At 38.8% G+C, this 20,935-nt stretch overlaps 1 protein-coding gene across 1 annotated transcript in view; it reads right to left on the reverse strand.

Moving 5' to 3' along the window:
* The window catches only part of abca7 (ATP-binding cassette, sub-family A (ABC1), member 7), a 37,425-nt gene extending 16,986 nt beyond the window's left edge, over positions 1-20,439 (reverse strand). The window contains exons 1-25 of the mRNA XM_040129244.1: positions 20,349-20,439; positions 18,434-18,532; positions 18,044-18,137; positions 17,045-17,186; positions 15,826-15,950; positions 14,000-14,118; positions 13,341-13,538; positions 13,077-13,169; positions 11,577-11,814; positions 11,012-11,151; positions 10,157-10,273; positions 9,853-10,050; positions 9,268-9,473; positions 8,737-8,913; positions 8,304-8,526; positions 7,772-7,993; positions 7,290-7,494; positions 6,292-6,405; positions 5,418-5,589; positions 4,613-4,744; positions 4,295-4,434; positions 4,027-4,164; positions 3,175-3,416; positions 2,641-2,698; positions 2,274-2,476 (exon numbers count right to left, since the gene is read on the reverse strand). Coding sequence (XP_039985178.1) covers positions 2,274-2,476; positions 2,641-2,698; positions 3,175-3,416; positions 4,027-4,164; positions 4,295-4,434; positions 4,613-4,744; positions 5,418-5,589; positions 6,292-6,405; positions 7,290-7,494; positions 7,772-7,993; positions 8,304-8,526; positions 8,737-8,913; positions 9,268-9,473; positions 9,853-10,050; positions 10,157-10,273; positions 11,012-11,151; positions 11,577-11,814; positions 13,077-13,169; positions 13,341-13,538; positions 14,000-14,118; positions 15,826-15,950; positions 17,045-17,186; positions 18,044-18,137; positions 18,434-18,499 — 3,762 coding nt within the window. The 5' untranslated portion in view covers positions 18,500-18,532; positions 20,349-20,439. The remainder of the gene's footprint in view (positions 1-2,273; positions 2,477-2,640; positions 2,699-3,174; positions 3,417-4,026; positions 4,165-4,294; positions 4,435-4,612; positions 4,745-5,417; positions 5,590-6,291; positions 6,406-7,289; positions 7,495-7,771; positions 7,994-8,303; positions 8,527-8,736; positions 8,914-9,267; positions 9,474-9,852; positions 10,051-10,156; positions 10,274-11,011; positions 11,152-11,576; positions 11,815-13,076; positions 13,170-13,340; positions 13,539-13,999; positions 14,119-15,825; positions 15,951-17,044; positions 17,187-18,043; positions 18,138-18,433; positions 18,533-20,348) is intronic.
* Between the last annotated feature and the right edge of the window lie 496 nt (positions 20,440-20,935).

Consider the following 20,935-nt stretch of genomic DNA (forward strand, 5'->3'; position numbering starts at 1 on the left):
TGGCCGTGATAAAGGATTAAATACCGCTTTATTAACACAAGGTCCACTTTCAAGAGGTATCTACTGTGAAAAGGGGAGTTCATCTCCTGTAGGTGGAGAATTTTATTTGTGACAACAGAGAGTTACCCGGGAAATTGTCATGTTCTGACAGCTGAAGCTGCGGACAGCAGATGGCAGTAAAATACCATCACATAACTTTTACGCAGAGGTCAGAGGTCAGAGGAGCAGTGAGTCAGTAGCTAATTCACACTAAGTAAATTTATCTACAAGTCCACAATCATTGCTAATCTCATTCTAACGTTAAGCCCATTAAGACCTTGGTCGCTCCACAAATATCCAGCCCTCCTGATGAGACCTGGCTGGGCTAATGTAATACACGCTGGTAGGACGCTGCCTCACTCATGTGAGCACACACACACACTGTACACACATAAAGCCAGGTGATGTTGGTAGGAAAGTGTTTTCAGGGCCATACGCACATTTACCAGCAATACTAGAAACCTAGCTTTTTTGAGACAGACGTTATTATTTTACTAGGCAGTCATCAGAGAGTAAGGGTTTCTATTGCCTCCACGTATAACTAGTTAAATAGAGTCAATTATCATGCAATGGTGGCATGGAAGTCATTTCCAGGTTTTTTGATTTCATAAAGTAATACGACATGTATCTGTTTTTTTTTTGTTACTTAAGATGTGATATGGATGTAGAGAGCTTTTACTTGTGATTTAGTAGATTAAGTTGCTAATTAATTAAGAGATGATATTATTATGTAGAGCTGTCTTATGCATTGTTTTAATCCTACATATTGTCGATGCTTACCGTTAGTATGGATTTTAAATGTCAGGCTTGCTTTTGTCACTTAAGTATTGTAAATACAATGCTAACACAGTAGGTAATGGGGATCTGAATAAATAAACAAACACGCTGCATTGTTTTCTGCCGTGATGTGATGGTGACGATCGGGAAAGAGACACCAAGAGTTGGGTTCAGTTGAACGTTCTGTCACTTTAGCAACCACTTTTTATTATCTCTGCCAAGGAGTTTATGTTGACAATGTTACACCCGCCATTTTTTCAGATCTATGACCAAGTAAATATTGACAGGCATCTTTTATCTACTCCCCAAATCCCCTTGTTGGAGTGTTATGTGTTGACGCTCTTTTATCATAGCTGTTTTATGATTTGTCATCTTATTTTTTCTGCTTCCAATGCAGTTTCAGTTTACTGCTAACCAAGCTAGCCTGAAGCTAATGTGATTACTCTGTTTACTTTTACTCTTGGAGACTCTATGGTTGTGTCCAAAATCTCTCCCTATTTACTACATGTTGAGTTCAATTTTATTTTATCTGAGTGTTCAAATTATGAGCATGTAAATTTATACATTATATTCAGACCTCAAAAATTTCACAGTGGAATAAAAAAGTAGTGCCCATGTCCAATTTATTAAATATACACACTCTATATGTATGTTTAGATTAATTTTTGTGTTGTAATTCCTAAGGAGACTTAATGTTGATCTTTCACTGGTTATACTTTGTTTTTTTCTGGCATTAGGAAAACTAATTCAACAGCTTTCTGTACTTCTTGTGAATCCTTGTTAATGTACTAACTAATTTTTACAATATCCTTTTTATATTACATTTATATAGCACTTTTATCCAAAGCACTTTATAATTCGCCTCTGATTCACCCATTCATACAAACACCTGTGGCAGTGAACTTCCATGCAAGGTGCTGGAATAGATAATTGGAAGCAACTTAGGGTTCAGTGTTTTGCACAAAGGGATTTCGATATGTGAACAGGAGGAGCAGAGGATCAAATGGCCAACCCTGTGATTAATGGACAGCCCGCTCTACCCCCTGAGCCACATGAGAAACCAAAAATCCTTCTGTATGGTTTCTCATCTTCTTTCTGATTTGTAATCACTTTCTTTAAATTTGCTATGTTTAATCCAGAATCTTTATACACAGTTTCACAGTTGCATCCAGTAAAAACTTGGCATGCTCGTGGCATAGCTGTGCAGCTACATGCATAATCAAGGCAGAAGAACCCTTAAGACCTCTTTTTATATTATTAAGTATGAGTCATATGCATCACTGAGTTTCATATTTTTTCCTGAGTTATTTTACATTTTTTCTGTCTTTTTAGTTGACCAGTGTGTAAAAAATAAGCTTTGGCTTCCTTTCTTTGCTAAAGGCTTAAAAGGTTTCTGGCCAGTAGTTAAGTGACTTACAGTATTTATTTATCCATCAATGTGAATGTAGATGTTTTACCTCTTCCAGTGTGCTGTCTGAAAGGCCGTAGCTGCTGATGCCCAGTTCAATCAGCCTCTGATCTAGTTCGGACAGAAAGACGCCCAGGCTGCTGTTCTTAGCAGCCGTCTGTGGCAGGTTGATCACCGCCTCGCGACCTGACTCCTCCACCAGCCTTGCACCTGGGATGTGGTGTTGTGCCAGGGAAAGCAATGCCGCCAGGTCTGCCATTAAGATGACAAGAGAGAAGTTCCTTATGATCCTGTGTGTATTTAATCATTAATACTAAACTGGTGCCTGTAGAAAGTGCAAATGCACCAAACTGCACTTTACTAATACTGAACCACCTCAGTTTAAAGTCTATTAAACACAGCTGTTAAACACTCACATGAGCTGCTCTCCTCACTTCCCAGCCCGGTGTCTTCACTCATGGATGACTCGCTGTCCTGAAACAGAGTTGACAACATTTACAGAGGAGACTACAGGAAAAAAAAAATTGCATCACACAAACTACAAGAGCCAAACTGTCACCGGCCAATTGTCCACCAAGGTGGATGGATTTTGATGTACATGTAGGTCAACACATAATTTTTTTACTTTTAAAAGCTCTGTCTTTGTTTCACTACTCCATTGTTGTTATCAGCCCATCTCAGTTGATTTTTCAAAGATTTAGATCTTTTTTAGAACTTAAATATTGTTTTTTCTATCATAAGTTTCCCTTTTAAGAAAAGATGGCTAATTTAAACATTTGGTGGGTGTTTTTGGACAACACATGTAAGGAATGTGATCAAGACATTCTATTGCTAAAAAGCAAGCATGCACGCTTTACTTTTATTTGATCATTTAGGATTACAAAACAAAATCAAGCCTTGGCACACTTTACTTTTCCTGGACAGCTAAAATTAAGAAAAAAAAATCAGACCTTGAGAGGAGGTAGCTTATTGGTGCTGTTGCTGGTACTGGTGCAGATACTGGTACTGCTGGGCGTGCTGGTGTCCAGTCCCTCCCTCTTGACCACAGTGAGGTAATAACCAGATCCCAGCTGGGATTTCAGGAAGAGCGGGGAGCCGCAGCAGCAGAGCTTCCCCTGGGAGATGATGGCGATCCGGTCACCTAACAGCTCTGCCTCATCCATGTAGTGAGTGGACAAGATGATAGTCCGGTCTTATGGAGAAACACAGCAGAGAAATATATTCACTTGGTCTTATCATTTATGTATTGTGTGGGTCTCTGGTAGGTGTTTAGCTCTATGTTTTGCTTGATCTATGTTTTGCTTGAATTTTTTTTTTCAGGCTGATGAACTGTTTAATGTTATAACACAGGAAGACAGCATGCCCAGAACAAACAAAGCTTAAGCTTTAAGATTAGTAGATAACAGCTGTAATGGCAAATGGTGAAAGGAAAGAAAGGAATCATTTGCCAAAAGAATAAAACTTAATTTGAGAAACACTAGAACTGATAAGACAAGTGCTCTGAGACTGAAGCTTTCAGAATCTTCTTAACTGACTGAAAAAACTGATCAGTTTTTTTCAAATCTTGGGATATTTTGTAATCCACCCATTCAAGTAAAAATCTATGTTTTAAACCCAAAACAGGCCAGCATTATATTCCACATACAGCAGCTGCACTTAGCCATATAATTTCTTCTCCTAGTTAATATATTATGTATGTATTTGTATATTTTGGTGCAATTAATCATAGCAAACTTCAAATATTATAACAGGACTTCCTATCCTTCCTCCCCACAGTTGAGACATAGCCCATAATCCCACACCTTTGCGATATTTGAGTAGTAGATCCCAAATTCCTCTGCGGGAGTAAGGATCAACCCCAGCTGTAGGTTCATCCAGAACAACCACCTTAGATCCTCCAACAAATGCTATAGCCACGGACAGCTTCCTCTGCATGCCACCTGACAAAACGACAGAGGAAGGGGGTTTTAATTTTGGAACAGACTCGAAAGTATTTATCAAGAAAAAAATTGATGAACCCATTTAAATTAACATAGTTCTACACGTTCAAAGTTACACTAGTGAGTTTACCAGAGAGGTTTTTGGTCTGTTCATTTCGTTTGTTCAGCAGACCGACATCGTCCAGCAGAGTGTCCATCTCAGCTTTCACCTCTGCTTCAGACAAACCCTTCAGACACCCATAAAACCACACATGCTCCTCCACTGTTAGTCTGAGAGAGAGCGAGAGAAAGAGAAAGATACACACACACAGACACAATATGAAAATCTGTCGAAATCAATCTATTCCTTTAAATATTCAGACTTGCTATTTATTTCAAATAATGTCGCTAATATGTCTAATGTCAGAACACTACAGAACACAGTAGACATGGGAGAGCTGAACCTTACATGTCAAAAAGGACATTGTGTTGTGGACAAACTCCCAGTGTCTTTCGGATGATGTCCATGTCGTGGCGAATATCCATCCCCTTGATGTACACGGTGCCAGAGGTAGGTGGGAAGAGCCCCGTCAGGACAGATCTGACAAACATTAACAAAAAAAACAAAAACAAAAATATTTCATGATTCTTTGTTCTGGTGCACTTTCCACATTAAATCAGATCACAATCGCATATTTTATACATGTTTAAGATTTTAATTCTACTTTAATTCCTGCAACCACAAAAAATTACAATAAATTAAGTGACCATATGTTTCTACGTACAATAACACTTAAGGAAAGCCATTATTAAGATATTTAATAGCTGCAAAGTAATAAAATGGGTTTCCTCCGGGCTACTTTGGCTTCCTCCCACAATCCAAAGACATGCAGGTTAGGTTTATTGGCAACTCTAAATTGCCCGTAGCTGTGAATGTGAACGGTTGTTTGTCACTATATGTCGTCCCTGTAATAGACTGGCAAACTGTCCAGGGTTTTAGCCCGCCTCTTGTCCAATGTCATATGGGACTGGCTCGAGCCTCCCCGTGACCCTCAAAGGATAAGCGATATAGCTAAGGGATGGATGGATCTCTTGCCTTCTTCTCATTGCTCTAACTCTAAAAACTTTTGCTTCTTTTGGTCCAGTCACTTGGCTTTCACTCAACCAAAGAGATTATTTCTGCATCTTATTCTTGTAAAAATAAAAATCTAAATTGCTCTAAAAAATAATAAAATAAGGCATCAGTGTTTCTTTCAGTCCTCAGCTGTACTCACATGGTAGTGGTCTTGCCAGCTCCGTTGTGGCCAAGGAACGAGGTGATCTGCCCCTCATAGAACTTCAAGTTGAGGTGGTTGACAGCCAGTTTGGCTCCTTTCTTATAGATTTTCACCAGGTTTCTGATGCTCACACCCAGGATCAAGTTACTTGGTTCTGGTTCAATGTGATCTAATGACAGACATGCAATTTATATACTTAGAAAAGACAATATAAAATCTATCTAGAATGGGGGGTTTTGATCTAGTGGAAACATCTAGTACCAATTCTGCTCTCATAACCAATCTATAATCACTAATAAAGAAGCCATTAGCAAAATGGTCACAAATCTTTTTACATGCTGAGAACATATTCTCAACCAACTCCAGGAAAGAACTCCAAAATGAAAGGGATTATGCAGGAATCAAACACAAGTCCTCTGTCAACCAAACAAAGTGAAGTCTGGACTTACGCTCATCTTCAGCTTCAGTCTCCATGTGTTCACAAACATTGTAGTTGATAGGCTTAGTGTCTCATCTTATTAACTTGATTTGTAGTTGATGGATTTAAGATTAAGAAATTACTAGTAGAGCTTTTTAACTGGTAAGAAAAGCAGAGGAGAACAAGGTAGACAGCTGCCAACCCGCCACCAAACTCTGTAACCAGGCAGGATGACAGGTTCCTAAAACCCTGTCCAAGAAACAAGCTACTTATCAGTTACATGACTTCTGTTTACAAACTAATGGCCGCTTGTAAATAAGTGTTTCCACTGTGGATTAGACAAAGAAAACCAACTGTATGTAAGATTGTCCCCTTTAGAAGACAATGTAAGAAAAGCTGAGAAAAGAAATAAAGAGAAGCAGGACCAGCCCACCAACTTCTGCAGTCTCATACCTTCATCCTGCTCTGTAGGTGCTGGTGGGATTGGCAGGCCTGCCTCCAGGGGAGCTCCACCCCAGTAGTTGATCTGGAAGATGAAATACCAAGGCCTGGGGATCCCATATTCACCTAGTGTAAAAACATACAAACATATACACACTCAGTTAAGGTAAAATGTTTTTTTCAAAACTTGGTCTAAATGAAGCACAGAAAGTTTTTTTGTTGGTTAAGCAATAACCAGTTTAACCAGTAACTGCATTTCTAAAGCTTTTTTCAGTTGCTATGTTATGCTAACCTACAGGTGAATTACAATGGCCAAAACTACATCAAAACTGAATTTTCCTTCAAAAGGTGGAAATTCTTAGAACATTATCATATAGACAATAGCAACATCCTGGGTTGAATAGGAGTCTATTCAACCCAGAGAAGAATTAGACCAAAAAGTAATTTTGTCTATTATTAAGATTTAATTTAATTTTTTTTAAATTACAAAAATTGCAATTGGTGAAATAAATAAGCCGTGTTTAAGTTTCAGCTTTCAAATGTTTTTTTTTTTTTTTAAATTAAGTGACATAAGCATTGTACTTGTGTCTTGTTATATTCTGAAGACTTACATGATGGATGGATTCTATCTTAAATTTTAATGTGTCACTCCAACTAAAATCATGCTCATTCACTTAATTGTAGACTTAGAAGGTGACTGAAAAAAGTTTGCAGTTTGCTCCTTTACAGAGAATAGAAACTGTGGTCAGCTTGCATTAATGGCACCCTTACTTTAACTGCTGAGAGAAATACTAATAGCCTAACCCAAACCCAACAGGAAATAAATTACACACTATACTTTGCATTTCATGCCAGAAAAACTTGAGGAAAGATTCTGCATGAAGAAGACCCAGTAGGGTCCAAATGTGGCCTTTTTTCAGTCCAAGTTCGGGAGCTTTAATCCAGTGGGCAGACATTCTACGTTTTTTCCTAGCCAGATTAATTTCCCATGAAAGTGAATGAAGTCGTACCAGGGAACACGGCTTCGATGTACCAGGCTGCAATGGCGTAGATGAAGGCGTCCACGTACAGCATGATAATAGAGGCAGTGAAACTGTAGGAGTCTCCTTCCACAGGGCTGGAGCGCAAGTTGTACCACTGGATGCCCACACCTTGCTCCTCGTACTGAGAGAAATACTCACAGCCAAACCCAAACGCCACAGGAGAAAGAAAACTCTGGGGAAAGAGGGACAAACCATTTTTAATGCGGGGTACTTACTGTGAAAATTGGCCACTACAAAAGCCCCAAATATTTACATTTAATGAATTGCATACATTTAATTTAATGGGGAATTTTCTGATTCAAACTATACATTAATTCTCCTTACTACTACTGAAAACAATCTTTATTTTAATCATTTGGTTTTGAATGACCACGAGTTATTTTTCTAGAACTGCGAATATCCAATTGTGGACAAAACTTTCTGATTGTACCCATAATTATTTTACTCACAGCAAGGACTCTGTGTGTGGTGCTGAGGTGGTCTCTCCAGGCAACACAAAGTACATAGGGCAGGTAAAGGCCAAAGTATATGAGACCCCCACAGGCGGCAGCCAGGTTGGCTTTGGAGAAGAATGTGCTGATGAGGAAACACTGCATGATGGTGGCAGTGGCAAATGCCGTGAGGAAGAAAAAGACAACAGCTGGGTTGCTATATGGCAAGATGTCCCCCCACTGGAAAGAAGTAAGATGAGAAGGAAGAGTAGAGGGATTTAATGGTGACTATAGGGTCTATCCTTTCAACATCAGCTATAATATTCCAAGAAGCAATAAAAAAACCAAACACCTAACTCTTTTCTACTTCTTCTAAAATCTGACTTGCCAATACTTTAAGAAGTCAATTAATTAATTATCATATTAATATTTCTAATTTACAGTGATGTTCACATTGCTGTTTCTGATCATGCCTGGCCTACCATTTAGCATTGAATGTGTATGTATTGGTCCTTTAATGTGTTAGCTGCAGAGCGAATGGTAGACTTGCCTTGAGCAGAGCAATAAGAAGTGCTGCAGAGAACAGGAAAGGAACCACGCTGCTGATGAACCAGCTGAGCCACAGCGTTCCTGTTCCCAGACCCATGATCCTCATGGTTTCCTTGAGCCTCGCCTCCTTTTCGTACACCACGCCTTTGATGATCATGGCAACCGAATAGATCCAGGCCAAAGTCATGAAGAGTGGCAGGGAGCGGTTCAGCACTCGTAGGAAACTGTGGAAAAGCGGGAAAGGGGAGGAGAAATCATAATCAAAATTTTGATTTACTGCCGAATGCAATATAACGATGCTGTGGAAACAGATCTGGAAGCAGATTTAACTAATTACTTATCTTCAATGATTATAATACTTGTTCTAACTTAAACTTATTCAAAACATTAAACTATAAAAAAGAGGTCCAGCTGGCAGATTGTGGACGACTCACACATCGTCCACATAGCAGGGGTAGGGCATCTGCTGGATGTAGATGCCAGTGGTCTGCTGAACTCCAGTAAGGACTTGACTCACAGCTCTCTCTACCAGGTCCTGGATGTACACAAAACCGCCCCAAATGTAGCGCATGTCATTAAATGGGTCAGCTGCTGGGCCAGGATCCCAAAACCTGACGAAAAATACCAAAAGAGTGTTTTGTTTTGTTTTTTGAAATCCAAGTGCTGGAGAAAGGCAGCACCAGAAAAACAGAATCTCCTTGTTGCTAGGTGAAAACTTAAACTTTGTTTCTTGGCTTAATATTGTTGATCTTTGAGTTCATGGAATTTCATAAACCCAAAATTGGCATGTTTATTACATCTCAAACAGGATAATGAGCTAAACCTCTCAGTTTTTCACCTGACTGCAAGTCCATCAGAGGAGAATACTGTAAATGTACCCAGTCCTAAATTATTATCTGTTATCATCTTTACCATGAAAGAGAGGCAGGATAAAAATAAAGACGTTTTGGGTGTTTTCTCAGTACCTGTCCTTGATCTTGTTGGTCCGGGTCACATCATCGATGTCCATTCGGATCTTGTAGGTGACGTGGGGCGGCAGCTCAGGAGATGAAGAGTTTGGCAGCAGGAAAACCACACCCGCCCAAAACTGCCTGTCCTCCAGTAGCTCCAGTGCTCTGTCAATCAACTGACCCTCAGTCTCCAACCCCTCCAGTTTGTTCAGAGAGAAACACTGCAGCAGAGGACAGAAAATGTAGAAGATATGAAAGGTGAACGACAGTGGGAAAAAATGTTCAATAAAACATGATTTTGGCTTCAGGATTTACTTTTCACAACCTCAATATTTTACCACCCCACTAATTTGCAGTCAGAAAACAAAACAAAACAAACAAACAAATTACACCATTTTTAGGAATATAGAGAGTCTTTGGTCAGCGTACTGTAGACCTTTAGAAGCAGAAATCACAGATTAACATTTCAAAGTGAAATATTTCACCACATAGCTTTCATAGAAATTATTTTACTCTTATTCCCACTAGAAGGCTGACATTTCTGAATTTCTTGCACATTTCAAGAGCAGCATGGAAAAAAAGGAAACCGGAGGAAAGAACCTCAGTGACTTGTGCGAGAGTTGTGATGGTGTGGCTGACGTCGTTGTAGATGTCCAGCCAGTTAGGTGGTGCTCCAGGACTCCTAGGGGCGTCTGGCGAGGGTGTGGACAGGAAACGAGCGATTTGTGAGGCCGTCCAGGATGTGTTCTCCAAACGCAAGTTGACCAGTACTGCAACCTCTGGCCGCCTCAGTAAATCCTGTCATATGCACACAAACACATTTTATGAAAAAAGGATTTTTAGCACTAAAATGTCATGACAGATTCACCCCCCTTGCAGACAGACAATAGTTGATGAGTCAGACCTGCAGCAGCTGAATTTCCACGCCGCTCTCCATGTAGTTCTTGATACGTGGTCCCACCTCCATCCAGGCTTCATTCAGCTCCTGGAGGATTTGCAGGTCCTCAAAAGTTCTGTTCACCTTCAGCAGACACAACCTGTAGTTAGCTTAAATGGATGTATTTAATTCGTAATGGCTTTCATTGTCTTACAACAAGTACAACAGCAGAATGCACTTTAAATACAAAAATCATGGAGATTTTAAATAACTGGTTGTTTGTCTAAGGGTATTGCAGTTAAGTGGTATCCGAGCCACCAAATCCAAGAACAAGGAAATTTTAATTTGATAAGCTTGTCAGACTCCTATCCCAGTGTGAGAAACACAACCTGAACATCTGCCCATCAGCTACACTCTAAACTGTGTACTACCAATCCACATTAAAAGTGTGACGCTTTATGAATTACAACTGCCTGTGACTAGTGATATTAATTGGTTTCAGCAAAAAATGCTTTAAATGGTAATGAGGCATGTTTTGGTTACGTAAATGGCAGCAGTCAAACATGTCTCCCACTTTAGCGGTTCCACTTTATGGTAAATACAGTATGTGTATATATATATATATATATATATATATATATATATATATATATATATTTTCAGCGAGACACCTAGAGGACTTGTTAGTGATACGAACCAGTTTAGAAGACAAACAGCCATCAGTTATATTCTTACAATCATCCTCACAAAGTTGGTGATCAGTTTAAATGATAACTTTGATGATAAACAAAAAATTAACTTCCTTCTCTAACTTCTCTCCTATTCACCTTTAACAGGTTAGGTGACAATCCTCGTATTAACTCTGACTCTCTCTTTTTGTACCTCTTTCATGACTTGTTGTACTGCGGGAGTGTCTGGTGTGTACAGCAGTTTTCCGATAAAGAGAGGTTTGATTCCTCGCCACACAATGCGTGACAGAGGGTTGGACTCCAGACCCTGGATCAAACTTTTACAGAAGGGAGCTGCAGGGAGGAAAGAACGGACCGAACAGGTCAAATGTTAGATGAATGAACCTAATTAAACAAAACAAACGGTACACACAGAACAGCGATGACACAGCTAGAATTTGATGCTCAGTGATGCTGTGCAGATTTATTGGTGTAGTTCCTGATTGCCAGCTTACAAAAAAAATACATTTTTCTTTAATTTACAATATGCAAGTCGACTGAAAAGTTTAGAAGCACACTTGCAAGACCTTACTGTTATATAGCAAATAATTAACTCTAAAACTGGTACAAAAGAAATCATTCACTCATCTGCATACTTAAATGGTCTGTAACTTCAGAGCACAATTTCTCAAATACGAGCACAGATTTCAATTATATCTAGCCATAATATATGAAAACAAACTAATAACACACAATCTTTGATCTGCAAAACCTCTTACTTGTGTTGTTGTCGCGGTCCAAGTCGGTGTCCTCAGTGCCGTTTTTGCCCAAGAAAGACTTGATGTCATTGTCCTCATACCAGTTGAGTGATGGGATGCGTTCGCCGCCAACCTCAGGGTGACCGCACATGATCCTCGAAAAAGCGTGGAAACTCTCTCTGGGCAGCGCCGTGCGATTCTCTGGAGAGAGAAGACGCAGAGCTGCGCTCATCTCCGCAAAGCTAGAGAGAGAGGAAATCTGAAGGAAGATGGAAGTAAGAGCAAAAGGTTTGGAGGAAGAGAAAGGAAACACACAAGAGGGAAGAAATGCAGGGAGAAAACAGATGGAAAAAAGATGACAAACATTTTCTCCAGTCAGAAAATAAGAAAAACTTAGAACAGAAAAATAATTCTACAAAAAAACAGCAAGGATAAAAAAAAAAAAAAAAAAAAAGGCTGAAGTATACAAACATAACAAAAGCTTCCAAGTTCCACTTGCAGCCACTACCTGTACAGGCTGCAAGGTTGATTACACCCCATAATATTAAAAGTCCCTCCTGGCTTGCGGACTGAGCCGTTGCAAACATTTGTCATGCTACAGTGATGACCTCACCACCATTGCGAAGCTGTTGGACCACGAGGGGATGAAACGTGCAATGAGACGGGACTTCAAGACCTCATGTGTTTTCACGGAGAAGTGAAAGAGAATTGAAATTTCTGACCCTTTCTGATTTCAGAGTATTTTTCTGAATGGATCTTAACGGTATTGACATTGGCCCCTTATGCAGGATATGTGCAGGTCTGCTGTATTACACAGTAATAATAACAGATCTGGTGAGAATGTGCAGTAAACTTTTCCCTTTACATGAGCTGCCAAACACAATATTATATCAATATTAAAACCTCAACTGAGGATCCTCACATCAGAGATGGACAAAAACCAACCTTTGCCCATCTAGTTTTGCAGATTATAACAAATTCAAATTATTCAGCCTATTCATATTTTGTATGTACAATATGAACCCATAAAATTAATATTGTACTTATTATTATCATGAATATTATTGTTATTCATTTAATTATTCATTTATTTATTTTTAATTTTTTTTTACACTGTCACATCCATAACACTATAGATTATGGATAACTTTACAAGTCTGGTTAAGTATGCGCACTAAGCGGACTCTCCTGAAGTCCGCAGAAAGTCCGCTTAAGGCCCCTTGTGGACTTGATGAATTGTCAATTTCGGACAGCACACAGAACTTGAGGACTTCCCGGAAACACGCTTGTTAAGCTGGCGAGTCTGCAAGTGCAGTGAAGTCTGGACATTTGAACTCAGCCGCAACATAAAAAGCAGAGGCCACCACAAAATAAATATCCATTCAGTGAAGGTCTCACTTTTTTACAGCGACTTATTGATAATAAACGCAAATGTGCAGCACCTACAAAACATTCTGTCCAGTCTTCAGGCTGAATTAAATACAGACACAGATGGATAAAATATCAGATGTATTTTCTTACGTCATCCATGAGGACAGCCAGCTCCTGGGAAACCGAGGTGACAGCCTGACTGATGACCCTCAGGTCTCCAGCGTTGGCCAACAGACGGTCTCTCTGACAGGAGGGAGAGACGGACAGGTTTACTGCTTGTGTTTATTGTAGCTCATCAGAAAAAATAAGCAAGTCAGTGCTATAGCAAACAGGAAAAAAACTGTATCTGAATTCACTGAATTTTACTTGTGGGTTTTTGCAAAATGTCAGGGTTCCCTGTCCACTGATTCCTACCGTAAAGAACTTTGTGAAGTCGAGTTGAGAGAGAAAAAGGCGCTCAGCCTCTTGCAGGATGTCAGCAGGCAGGTCACACAGCTGAGTCTGAAGATCATTCATGACAGCTTCTCCTCCATCCACCGTCAGAAACTGTTGTAACATGTTTGCATTACACACCAAGTCCTTCAGCTGCATCTGAGCTCCAGCCAGAGAGACCTGGAAAACATTGATTCCCCACATTTACTTCTAAAAGTGCTAGAAGCTTTGAGAAATATAATACATAAAACTTGTTCTTACCTTTAACCACCATCTATGTTGATAGTACCTTTTTTTAATATTACAATTCCCATGTTTAATGATGATTTCCCTAATATTTTCAGTTCTTTCTTCATTTTGCTGATTTCAAAGTTTTTTTTTTTTTTTTAATCAATTTATTTTTTATTGAACTTCAATTAAACACAGTAAATCAGTATTTGTGAATTATATTTGTTGCCTCTTATTCATAATAATAGATTCCACCTATTTTTATTGAACTGAAACTGAACTGAAAATTGAATTCAGTTTGCATCCTTTGGGAAAATCGCTCGGGTGGCATGTACCATAACAGATTAACTGATTTAACAAAAGCCAAATTCTGAAGGCTTTAGTGGGGCCGTATACCTCAGCCGATACCCCACCTGAAAGTTAAGACGAGCCTTCATCAACTGGTCCACAGTCACTGGCGACAGGCTGCTGTTGGTCAGGAGGAAGGTGGAAAACGTTTCATTGGCTCTCAGGTAATCTTCCACTTTTTCTACTGCAGAAAAAAACAAAACATTAACTCCTGCATTACAAATAAAAATCCCCAACAGAATATATCCACATATATTGAGAAAAGGTCTTTCAAAACACATGCTGCTTGCAGGTTAGTTCATGCTCTGTAGGACACTAACAGTAGACGTATTTTAAGATAGAGCGATTATAGTTCATTTGTTGTTTTTCAGGTAATACATGACATGCAATACTTATATTCCTCTCATTTAATATTTCGTATCCTCAGCAGAAATGAAACTATAAAATACTATGTTTACCTTTGGCTCATTAAAATTACTTTAGTTTATCAGGCCTTAGGCAGGTAGCACACCATCATTTGTAAAACCTGTCTTCTTCCGGTTAATGTGCTGTAATCCAGAATTCATGAATTTAAATTTAAATTGCACTCAGCTCTGGTTACAGAAATAGTGTGGCTGAGTTAATTGTTTACTGCATTTTACCTCATGCATGACAATGACTTTTATCCAGCAGGCTAGCTCGCTATCTTAACTAAAGTGCTGTTTGTATGGTTAGATTGAATTTGAGAGGTCAAACAGGCAAGTCACACATTTCATAATCTTAAAATCCTCCTCTCTTACATTTTGAGTTTTTAATTGGACATTAATGTAAAAAAAAATCCTGTGTTGCAAGAAAAAGTGTTTCTTTTGTTTGGAGTTTTCCTGTGAGGCTTATCTTACAGACAAAAATAACTAAGTTATTTTTGTCTCCTGGAAAGCTATACCAAGAAACCTTCATATAAATAAAACAGCAATTAGGTCTTTACAGGATCAGTGGGTGAGGATTAGGTTGTTAATATGGGATTTTGTAGCAGAAAAAAAAAGGCCCATAGAGAAAACCGCTTTTATTCATCCAATTGTTTTTCTGAGGTAGTCATGTAATTTAATCAGCTTACAGTATGGAGAGGCTGAACAGACACTCTGTGCTTCTTTAACAACAGCAGTAAATGGCCACTTTCAGCTGGTCACTCAACACCTGTAACCCTGCCTGCTACCGTAACCTCTCAGTCCTGCTCAGATATGTCTGGGAACAGTGCTGGATCGAAAATAACTCCTGAATAAATTTCTATGCTTTCTTGTTGTTGATGGCCTGCAGGGGCTTAGTCCTGTTATACTTGATATTCTTTCTTTGTTTGCACGCTTGTTATTCTTACTTTGTTCAATAAAGAAAGAAGGTTGTGCAGTTGTGTGAAAATCAGCAGGTATGAAACACTTAAGACATTAAAACATGAATTTATGTGTTCCGGAAAGGTTCAGCTACATGTCAAAGAAAATGTGCCTTGATTGATGTATTCACTGATACAAACACTGGTTGTCTTGTCTCCCTGTACTCCAGTACACGATGACCTTGTTTAAGCTGCACTACATTTTCACTGACAGAAGCCAAGGCTCTATTGGGTTTCTCCATATACATAACTGATTCCTGGAATGCAATCTTAAAAATACACATTGACATTAAATACTTTTGCCCGTCCTGATTGTTTTGCCATGCTACAATAACTGGACGCGTGTGTAATGTAATATATCTAACTTTCTGACTAGCATTGTTCACTCACATTTTTAATAAGAAACTATTTTTTCTGAATAAAGTGCCCGTAGAAAGTAAACACTGGTTTGTTTAAGTGTCACAATGTCAGCATGTCAATGCATCCCTTCACATCGGTTCTAGAGGGTATTCAAACAAGCTGTGGTACCTGGCCAGACTCCAGGTCTCTCCCCCAGCCTCCGAACGCTCTCCATCAGGTCCTGAAACCCAGAGAAGCTCCGGTTTCCACTGTAGGACAGAGCAGTCTGGGCGTCCACAAAGAGACGAGATAGTCTGTAGGAGCAGAGCGAGACAAGGAGTCCTTACTGGGACAAACACTGGCAGTTAAGTTATATTTAAGTGCTGCCTAGCAGACTTTTCAGTTAACCAGCAAACGCCAACTTCTCGTTTGTGAACACCACCAGGTGTGTTCAATGAAGCTCCCATCTCACACCACATTTAAATTGGGTTAATTCAAACAAATTTTGTTGTTTCTTGCATGAAAAAGATTTCGCAAAGATTGTTTCGCACAAGCAGCTGAAAGAAGACTTTTTAACAGCCTGTGATCTCAGCTTAATCAATAATAACACAATTCAGAATGTGGGCTGAATGTAACAATTATTTTCATAATAATTTAACTTTGTCCATCATTTTCCCCAATTAATCCACTGGTTCAAAAAATGTCCGGAAATAGCCGAAAATAATTCTTAAAGCGCAAGGTGAATTCATCAAATATTGTGTTCACTCAACAGTGAATCCTCATATTTGAGAATCTGTAACCAGGAAATGTTTGGCTAAATAGCTTCTTCTAATTATTATACTGTCGATCGGTGAATCTATTCATCATCATCATCATCATCATCATTTCAACTCTACTTTAATGTAAATAAATAGACTAAATGTTGACTGTCATGGATTTTCTCAGTTTCAAATTGATTTCCATACCACAGCGGCACTACCTGAAACCAGCTGCTGCCTGGAAAGTAAGTAATTATCCAGAAACTTAAGATATGCTTTGGAAAATGGGGAGCTGCCATACAAAGCACATGCAATTTGTAGCCAACAAGCTAAACCATGCAAGTGCACAGTACAGTATGTTCATTCCACCATAATATCCTGCTTTTACAAATGAAATGTCTTGCTAACAGTCTACAAATAGCTTTGTCTCATCTGTTAGTTTGCGAAATAGTCTGAAAACACTGGGCTGAATCTATAATCCAAGCATGACATGTTTTGTCGTTGCATTGCAAACTTGTCTGTTTTCTGGTCTACAGCTTTGTTACTGACTTTCTTCATCTAAAAATAACTTCAAACTTTAATAACATGTTGAATTTTTAATCAAAAACACTTTCACTTATAAAAAAATTCTTGTGTTATAATTAACCTACAAGGAGTTGTCAAAGTTCCCAACTTGTCCCGGTGTCTCCCCTGGTGTTGGGCTGTGGAAGCAGGGGTTGTTGATGTTGCAGATAATGCCCTGAATCCAGGGCAATGTTCCTGCTGAGGGCAAGGCTTTGTTTGGAAAGTGACCTACAATTAAAGGAAAGGAAAAACAAAAGCAAACACTTCAGTACAAGAAGATTAGCCTGAAATACAAACAATGACAATACTGGTGTACTGAGCTGAAACTCAATCTACAGGCACCGGACTGAACAATAATCCTAGCAAGCTGCTGTTCTCTGAATACAGTGATTTTGTACAACTGATATCAACAATACAGTGTTATTATCCTCAACCTGATGTGAGCTACCTTTACTTGCAAGACTGATCTGAAGTAGACAAAAAATGATAAGAAAGAGAACTTTCTCACTTTGTCTTTATGCAAGTAAGGTTTTCATGCTCACAAACCAAATTTATTGAACGTTGCACAAGGTAGTACACAACTTTTCTGAAGTGACTTCTCCTTTACTTGGAATACATCTAGTCCCCGAAAAAGTACTCCTTTATATAAAATTTAAACTTTAATGATCATATGCAGGAAATATCAATCTGCAGTGATATCAATCTGCAAGGTTCTGTTTTGTGTTTTGTTTTTAAATCGGTGAATGGTGTTAAGTTTTTCATTTTTTGCAAAAATAAAGCTACCAAGATGTAACTTTTAGGGGTCATACATAAAGTAAGTCTCTGACCAACTAGATAACATCTTGTTGTGTCTTGCGAAGTTGCATTAAATGATGTTACCGTGTCATGTTATATCACCTTATCCTAATGAAGGAATAAGGCCAAGTACACAGCAGGTTAGGAAACCAAATGTGCGTGCATGGCACAAGAATCACTCTGAGTGAATTAATCCTCTTTAGCTTGTTGGCAAAGGGCCAGTTTTCAAACCTGTAAGTGTGTGTGTGTTCGTGTATGTGAAAAGAAACACATTACTTAGTATCACTCACATTGGCTCTGTTTGTAAGGAGGGTGTGAATGACGAACAGAGATGAGGATGACGAAGAGGAAGAGCGGCCAGAGGAGCTCGATGATCAGCTGGATCTGAATGAGAGAAGAACGTGGGGGATGTTAAGGATGAATCAAATAGTCAAAAACCTTTGTTGACTTCTGTCAGAGACCAGCAGGACTTTTCCCCAACCCTGTCACCTAGTGTGTCCTACACTGTAGCTGATACAGATAAAACTTCAGACGGTGGATTTATTATAGTCAAGTTGTACAATGACGCTGTAAAAACAATTTGCTCATTTAATGTCCAAGCTGTGTCTCATATCATACTTTTCCTTACAGAGTCAACGATATATTCCTCTTCTTTCTGTGAAGTGAAAAAATGTTGTCACCTTGTTCCTCCTGCGGTATGTGATGTTCTTCCAGAGCAGGAGGAAGAGCTGTCTGAAAAACCCCATGGCTCTCAACAGCTACCTGGCCATGATGTGATCCTGGACAACACAAAATGTGGTAAGACAAAGACAAGCAGAGCATGATGTTCTAGTTTGCAGAGTTGCTGGCTTCACGTGCTATAAGGCTGCTATGTCCCCACTTTAATCCCAGCTGGAGACATTTATAACATTTCATTGTCCTCTCTGTCTCGCTGTTTCCTGTCTTTTCATGTCCCACTTATCAAATGCTGTCAAAAACGATCATCATAAAGAAAGGTTCAACAGTAGGTCAGAGTCTAACACATAGACATATACATCCCTTTTGCAATTTGTGAAAATTTTCAAAATGAATGTAGTCTAAAGGCAACTTTTGAAAGTGTTTTAAACATTTAACTTGAACACAGAGAGGTCCTGCAACACTGCATGCACAGCTTGTCATACATACACACTGACATGTTCCAGATATCATTCATTTCAGTGGAGGATGAATGACAGACCATATGTGATTAGCTATAAAATGTCCCGATTTGACTTTTGGTCCTTTTTCTGTAGCGTTAGTTTGTTCCCCTTTTTTCCTTTGATCTAAAATGTTTGTGTAATTATTGACAGACCATAATACATTTCAATTTCTATTGAGGTTATTATCGGCTATTCTTTTAGGCAAATGTTTTCTTGTTACAATTTATGTGTTTTAAAAATACTTACTGACGGTTTGTGTGTTATTCTTTGAAACGTGGCAATTCGACTTCTGTTGTAGACTATGATTAAGCTGTCAGTAGTGAGGACTGTACGTAACCTTTCCCCTGCAGAGGACAAAACTGAGGCTGAGGACAGCTAAGCTTAATCTTCAGCAGAATACATCTTTTTTTAAAAAATGTTTCCATTTCATGCCGTTTGCTTTGACAAAAAATGTGTTGGAGAAAGCCAAATTATCCAGTATGTGACAGATCAAATGGGCTATTTTTACATTTATTGTGAGTGAAGGTTGCTTTTGTACCCCGTGTGATTTGCTCAAGACGGACAATCCCTTACTTTATCCTGTTAACCTCCTGATCCTAACAGCTTACCCGTGTCAGTCCGAGACTCTAACATTGACGTTTGGTCTGTGATTGCCTTTAGACTGTGGCATCTTCCTCGTGTTTGTGCTGTACTTAATAATCTGAGGCTCTAGATCACGATTTGCGCCAGGTTCGAAAGAATGGTCAGGCTCATTTACTTTGCAAATCTATCCGAGACACTATGTAACCTTAAAGTAAAACTATTTTCTGTTCATATTTCAGGGCTTTGCAGGTGTTTATACAGGTTTTGTTACCACTTCAAGTTTTTCAATCTATTTTGACCATATACATTCATTTCCTTCAACTGTTTCCCTTTTCAGAGCTTTATGGAAAAAAAATATAGGTTATTATTACAATGTAACACATTTGTTAGTTGATGTAGCAAGCTAAAGTAATAGTACATATTTAAAAAATCTTATACCATGATACAAAAATTAACTTATTTATACAATTTATGCACTAAATTAAATTACAAGTTAGCAATATTTGAAGAATATGAAGGCATTTCAGCGTGTTATTTGGGAAGCAACTTCCGCAAAATGTGAAGTAAAACTATAACGTTAAATGTTACTATTACTGCAGTTATCGGTTTATTTCACTGTCTCGTCTTGGAAAACTGCTGAATAAAACATTTAACAATAAACTAAGAAGGAAAAGAGGAAAGCTTCGCGTTAACTAGCGTTAGATTATGGTATAAAGCTTCCTGTTTTTAGCATGTTACATAGTGATGCTGTTACCTGGGTAAACCGGCTTTCTCAAATAAAATAAATACAACGTAATCAGCTCCCGAGGCTCATAAAACTGTAGTTAATTATTACCTTTCTGTATTCATAGGTGACAGAATCTCCTTCCAGTGTTTCTAACACGCCAACGGTCGGTAGCTTGTCATTGACTCTGTCGCCGTTTCCGAAGGCGACGAGAGCCGGACAGTCCCGCCCACAAGCCGGGCTGATTGGCCAGAGCACTTTCAAGGGGTGGCGGTCGAAGAAGCCGGAAACGAGTCTGATTGACTTTCGGATACGTTTTTTGGTAAACGAGGACAGCGGTGTTACATACGTGCTCCCGGTGCCTTAGGTAATAACAACATAAACTGATATTTACGTAGAAATAAAAGGCATTATTTTATTCGTACAAGTGGCATATCCATTACATATTGCAACTAATTAAAATAGTCGTAGCTATGATAATTAATTACATAATATTTGAATTTTTTTTACAGTCTTCTTCTAACAACTGTTTTCAATTTAATAGTTTCAGTTACATATAATGCAATGATAACACCCTCACGGGATTATCCTAATCAAAACATAACTAACTCAGCAGTACTTAATACTAAGTAATAGGTTTTCAACATAATTAGTTTTATATTTAGAAATTGGAAACTTGTTTAGTAACCACTGGCTCT

Source organism: Xiphias gladius, chromosome 6 (genome assembly GCF_016859285.1).
Source record: "Xiphias gladius isolate SHS-SW01 ecotype Sanya breed wild chromosome 6, ASM1685928v1, whole genome shotgun sequence".
Lineage (NCBI taxonomy): Eukaryota > Metazoa > Chordata > Actinopteri > Istiophoriformes > Xiphiidae > Xiphias > Xiphias gladius.